At 44.1% G+C, this 6,000-nt stretch overlaps 1 protein-coding gene across 1 annotated transcript in view; it reads left to right on the top strand.

The window, feature by feature from the left end:
- The window catches only part of ADAMTS12 (ADAM metallopeptidase with thrombospondin type 1 motif 12), a 178,868-nt gene that overhangs the window by 412 nt on the left and 172,456 nt on the right, over positions 1 to 6,000 (top strand). Inside the window, exon 2 of the mRNA XM_014953998.1 lies at positions 5,312 to 5,673. Within this exon, the coding sequence (XP_014809484.1) occupies positions 5,312 to 5,673 (362 nt within the window). The remainder of the gene's footprint in view (positions 1 to 5,311; positions 5,674 to 6,000) is intronic.

Raw genomic sequence — 6,000 nt, 5'->3', positions numbered from 1 at the left:
CCCCCATCCCCGCCGCGGGTGTGCTCCCAGCCGGTCGAGCCGCGGTTCCCCGGCGGTGGCCGGGCCGGAGAGGCGGCGAGTCCCGCCGTTCCGGCCCCATGTCGGGTGTCGGCGGAGTGAGGAGGCGGCAGCGCTGCCCCCCGAGGCGGGCAGCTCCCGCCGGGCTTTAAAGTTTTGCCGTGAGAGCACTCGGGTCTGGCTGTGCCTCCCTGCTGCTTCCCGGGGGTCGCTGAGTTGCTCTGAAATTGGGGAAGGCATGGGTAAACCCTGCTTTTTGCTCGTCTTCCTCCTTAAGGGGCATCTCCCTCAGTACCAGCATCGTTTAGTACCGCTGAGCTGAAAATGTGTATTGTCCTGGTTTGTTTTTTGTTTGTTTGTTTGTTTGTTTTTTTTAAACAACGGGTCGCTTCAGTTAGGTCTTCATTTTCAGAAACTCCAGGACTGTAGGCTGGTCTGGAAAAGGAAATCTCCTCCAAACTAAGAACCAGATTGGAAAATGTGGATTTCGGTCTGTCTGTATTTCATTTCCCTGGACTACAGTAGAGCAAAACTGGTCAAAGAGACTAGACTATGTGAGTTGAGAAGACCTCAGGGCTAGTATGAAATTTAGTTCATTGTAAAGAGAAAGAACTCCCTTGCTAAAGCTCCATCATTGTTCAGGAAGTCACATTATAATGAGTTTAAATTTAAGCTTATGCATGAGTCTTACTATGGGCTGCCCAGGGAGGTGGTTGAGGCACCATCCCTGGAGGTGTTCAAAAGACGGGTTGATGAAGTGCTGGGAGGTATGGTTTACTGATGATGCTCCTTGTTTGTTGTGTGGGTGTCTATTTTTGTCAGTTAAGTTGACGGTTGGACAAGATGATCTTTAAGGTCCCTTCCAACCTAGAAGACTCTGTGATTCTGTGATTCTGTACTGCAGCAGCACAAACTGCAGAAGGATATAAACCCAACCGTTTGAGTTGTGCATATTCGTTGAGGACAGTAAATTATGAGTGAGTCTTCCTCTGCGGGATGAGGCTCTTGAGGCTGCATCCCCCAGGTGGGTTAACTTCATTGCCCCAAACAGCTGCAAGTCTTGCTGGGGGAGTGTAATTCCAGAATTTTATCACATTGCCTGCTATAAGGAAAATAAGAGAAGTAGCTCCCATGAGGGAATTATGATTAGCTGGAAGACTCTGCCTGGTGGTAGAAGATCTGAAAGTGTGGGAGGAAATTTTCCTTCCTGATGCAATCAACAGCTGTGGTGCTGTCAGTGGGAGAGCTCGAACATAGAGAAGATCTTCTGTGTCCCTCAGAGATTGTGAAAAGGAAAAATGGTTAAGTAAGTTGGCTGAAAAGTGAACAATTATCCTTAAGTTAGTTCCTGCTGGATTCATTTAAAGTGAATGCAAATAATCATTGCATTTCTGTGACTACATGGGACACAAAGGGATGGCTGTGTTAGCATGTAGTAGCTGTTCGTCCAGCATCTGGAAATGAATGTAGAGTTTAACATTCTTCAGCAGGAGGGTTGGATTAGATGATCTCCAGAGGTCCCTTCCAACTCTATACGATTCTATGAAAAACCTAGGCTTTCCCAAGAGTTTGCAAATAGCTTTGTGTAAAAGGACAGTACAAAATTTGGCTAATTTTTCGCCAAGAAAGACTGAATGCAGTGCTAAGCACGAAGGACTAAAATGTGCCTATCTCACAGCTGAAGTGATGTTAAGTGTTGTGTTCCTTCCACATCCACAATGAGTGAGACAGAGGGAACAATTAAGAATGCCCTTGCTGAATGTTGAAGGCTTGCTTCCTGCCATGAGGATTCACAGCTCTGGATGAATGCATTTTTTCAGGGTACAGAGCGTTTCTTTTCCTCGGGAAGATGCTTCCTCCAGAATTGAGCAATGCTATTTCCTATCCCAAGGAATTGTTTGAAAAGAAGCCAGAGGATCTGAGGGGCAGATGTAGATGAAGTACAGAGATGGAGATGAAACAATGGCAAATGATGATATGTCACATCTTAAAGGAATTTTGTCAGAAAACATGCTATCTGTCTAAAAGAAATTATCTATTTCCTGTCATGCGTGACAAACTGTGTATGTTTTTCTCTTTATCCCAGTTTATTCACTTTGTGTACAGCCATTCTTAATATAGGCAGTTCTCTGCCGTGAGTGATGAAGTTGAATCCACAGAGGAGCACAACAAGACAGCAGTGGTTTTGAATATTATCAGATGTTTTAAGTGATGCACTTAAAGTCTGCAGGGAAGGTTTCTCCAACAACTTAAACTTGTCAAACAAGCGTGAAGAGCCTGAGTGTTGCTTGTCCCGTGTTGCCAGAAGGGCCTGTGCAAACACCGTGACTGCAACGCAAAGTACTGATTTGAGCGTGTCCTGCTCAGTGTGATGAGTCGGTCTCGCTTGCGGCACCGACGGAAGCTGGTGGGCTTAAGCTACAGTTGTGGAAAGCTAGAGCCTTCTCTGGAGCTACACAAGCCGGGAGGGAAGTCTTCCCTTTCCTGGCCTATAAATCCTGAACGGTGCCACTTGACAGGCAGGGTGTCCCTATGGAGGGTATGCTAGGTGGCCAGGGAGGATGCTGTAACGTGCCAGCCCCAAGGCTTGTCAGCAGCACTGGGGTAGATTCCCTCCATTTAATGTTTGCTGGCTGTAAGTTTGATGGGAACCTATGGTGTTTTAACATGAACTAATTATTACTGTAGGAAAATTGAGGGAGTAAGTGTTGAAGAATAGAACCCTCATTCTTGTGCAGTCTGGGTTGCGTATATTAAGTTACTCTGATGGTTGCCTCTGCCTTCTAGTTCAGTGTTATTCTTTCATAGAAGGACAGCAAGGTATCACCAAAATTGTACCCCCTGTCTTTGTTTTAGGCCCATCTCTAGCTAGAAGGGTCAAGTGTTAATGTTAGGCTTAATGTGGAGCTCAGTAAATTGTTCTGCTATTGGTAGGATTGTCTTTGCTAACGTCTACCCAACAGTCTAGACAAAACTGATAATGATTACTTGCAGAAAAATCTTTAGCCTCATCTTGTTTGACTTTGTTGTGTTGTAATCTTATTCCCTCTGGTCTCTTGAAAACTTTTTAATAATTCATTTTTGCAATTACAGTATATTGTTATTGCAGTGTAATTCCCCTCTCCAGTGACTAGTATTCAGAAATGAGGATTTAAGGAGAGGGTAGAAGAAGTTGTTCTCTACTTTGATAATCCCTTTGCTACCGGATGCTCAGGCATTATGTTTCCTTGTACGGATGATGGTTTCTAATTTGCCTTAACCTCTACACATTAATTACTGTAGTGATGAAATAGAAAACTTCCTTGAATAATTTGAAGTCCGAAACCGCAAGTCCTTGGTCTTGCATGGAGCTTAACAGTTAAGCCACAACAAATTAAGCTCAAGACATCAAGCAGAGGCAAATTGCACAGTGACAGCAAGTGAGTAAGTTTTCCTTCAGGCATTTAATTTGATTATTTCATGAGTTGTGCTGAAAACCATTGAAATGGGGGTCTGGTCTTGCAGCATTCTCTGTTAGCCTGTCTTTGCTAGCACAGTATGGGATGTGGAACTTCCCAGAAGTCTTGTAATTCAACTTCTGTAGGTAAGCCGTGTTTTTGGTTGTTTCCCTTCTCCGTGCCCATTTTTTTGCATCACTCTGGAGAGTGAGAAAGGGGGGACCTCGGTTTAGCTTCAGCTGCTGAATTGTCAGGCAGCTGGCACCTTTTGTCCTATTTACAGGCTGTGTAAACTGCAGGTACGAAGGTGTGGACTGAGTTTTTAGTGTCCTAGTCCCCTCTGTACTTACCTGGACAAGGGCAAGAGATGTCTCTCAGGACCTGTGATTGGTGTTAGTCTCAGTGTTGTCAAGACCTACCACTGTGGAGATCTAAAACCCACTCTTGTGGCTTATCCTGCAAAGGCATAAAGTCACTGAAGGCTGGTGAGAAGGCTTGTGTGTAAAGAAACCTGTTGTGTATGAGAATAAGCTTGCTTCTGAAATAAAGGTGCTACTGAGACAAGGCCAAATTACTCATGTAGTTTTGTGTATATGCTGGGAATTGGGGGGTTTGTGTGCTTTGTTTTGGGTTTTTGTTGAATTGGGAGTGTTTCATTGCACGTGTCTCAGGGGTCTGTGGCCTGAGGAAACACGAGCAGCCATGTCTCATACTGCAGCTAATGAGGACAAAAAAGATATGTTCCTTCCCGAAGGGGACAAATCCAGACAGTTATCTGTCTGGGCATGATTTATGCTGTGTGGCTTTGAAGGTGCAGGCAGTAGAGAGAAGAGTCTCTAGAAGGATTGTCTTACCAGTCCTAGGGACGAGTAAATGGCTCTGGAAGTACCTGGAGTAGGCTAATTGTTTGTTAACCAGTTTAATTAATGAGTGAGGTGTAATCACTTCATGTATAAGTGGCTGGGACTTTGGGAATGAAGAGCAGCCCTGGGGAAAGAGGAACTGGAATGACATGTATCCTCACAATTTCTTTTTGATGAAATATGTTCAGGCTGTGATTTCTTGGGCTGAAGTCAAGTATGCAAGCAGAAGATCTGGCCCTTAGGATATGAGTTCTTAGGGATTGTGTTTTATGTGGATTTATGTTATTTGCTTGGGGCTTTTGAGTTTTACAGTAATTTAAAAAAAAATAAAAATTGGGAACAGGTGGTGTTTTCTCTGTGTCATAGCAGGAGACAGGAATGCCAATAATGCTTTCTTCCCATGGTAGATCTTGGTAAATGATGAGGTGTCCAGTCTTACCCTGGTTGGAACCTCTTATACAAAAGTGCATAGTTATTACATTCCCTTTCAAAACCACCTTTATAATTCCCCCCTCAGCCGCAGCATCTGCTAAAGCTGATGCTACTGAGGTGCTATTGCTACAGCCTATCAAGTCAATTAGTAGTGTTCTCTTCACCCATGTGTATTTGTGAGGCTCTGTCTCCTGCTTTAGGCGATCAGCTTTCTGAATGTGTGAGAATGATCTCCTTGGTCAGAGCATTGTTTAGTGGGGACCTGGGACAGAAAGGGTTTCCAGCTCTTGTGGGATTGGGAAGGGGGGTGTGTGTGACAGCCAAACCTTTATATGAATGGTGACAAAATATTTGGAAAGAAGAACATTAAGGTATAATGGAAGGGTAGAAAGCCCAAATGAGGACTGTATTGCATGGTGTTCTGTTCACTGCGTGCCTTTGTGTCAGTTGTATGGTGTGGTGCATTGCTGTCACTTTTGTGTTTCCCTTTAAATCATGCGAGATCCGAACAGGCTAACACTCACCCTCATTTTGCTTCTTTTTTTCCCCCATTCCTCTCAGAGCAATTTATCAAGACATTGCCAGAATACCACGTGGTTGATCCAGCAAGAGTAGATGCAAGCGGGCATTTTCTTTCGTTTAATTTACACCACCACATACCAAACACGAGGAAGAAGAGAGATCTCAGCAAAAAGGAAAATGTGGTGTATTACAAAATTAACCACGAGGAGAAGGATCTGTTTTTCAACTTGACTGTCCATGCGGGATTTCTTTCCCGTAACTACGTGGTAGAAAGGAGACGTGGCAACCACACTAGTGCGAAGATTGCGACTCGCTCAGGAGTTCCTTGCCACTTCATTGGCACCGTGTTGCAGCCAGGGTCTGGGAGCGGGACAGCGGCGATCAGCACGTGCAATGGCCTGGTAAGTGATGTGACCTTTACTGGGATTCTGGGCTAATTTTGGTGTCATTAGAACTGAGGTAGAGCTTGGGTATATGAATATGTCCGGTAAGAAACTGAATAAGCCAATCTGATACTTTACTGACAGAATACTCTGGAAAAATATTTTAATACTGTGGATCTCATTTGGATTTTTGGAAGAAAGAATCAAAAGGTTAGCAGTAGATGCTGAGAACCCTTGGGGTTTACTTTTAGCTAGATTTTTTTTTTTTTTTTCTGGTAGTCTGGACTCAACGTATCTATCATTCATATGGCTTGAAGCCATCAAAATATTCAGTCACTGTTTTGA

The sequence above is a fragment of the Calidris pugnax genome, unplaced genomic scaffold, assembly GCF_001431845.1.
Source record: "Calidris pugnax isolate Ruff unplaced genomic scaffold, ASM143184v1 scaffold178, whole genome shotgun sequence".
Classification (NCBI taxonomy): Eukaryota; Metazoa; Chordata; class Aves; order Charadriiformes; family Scolopacidae; genus Calidris; species Calidris pugnax.
Note: the sequence above shows the minus strand (reverse complement) of the source record. Positions and strands in the feature narration are given on the sequence as shown.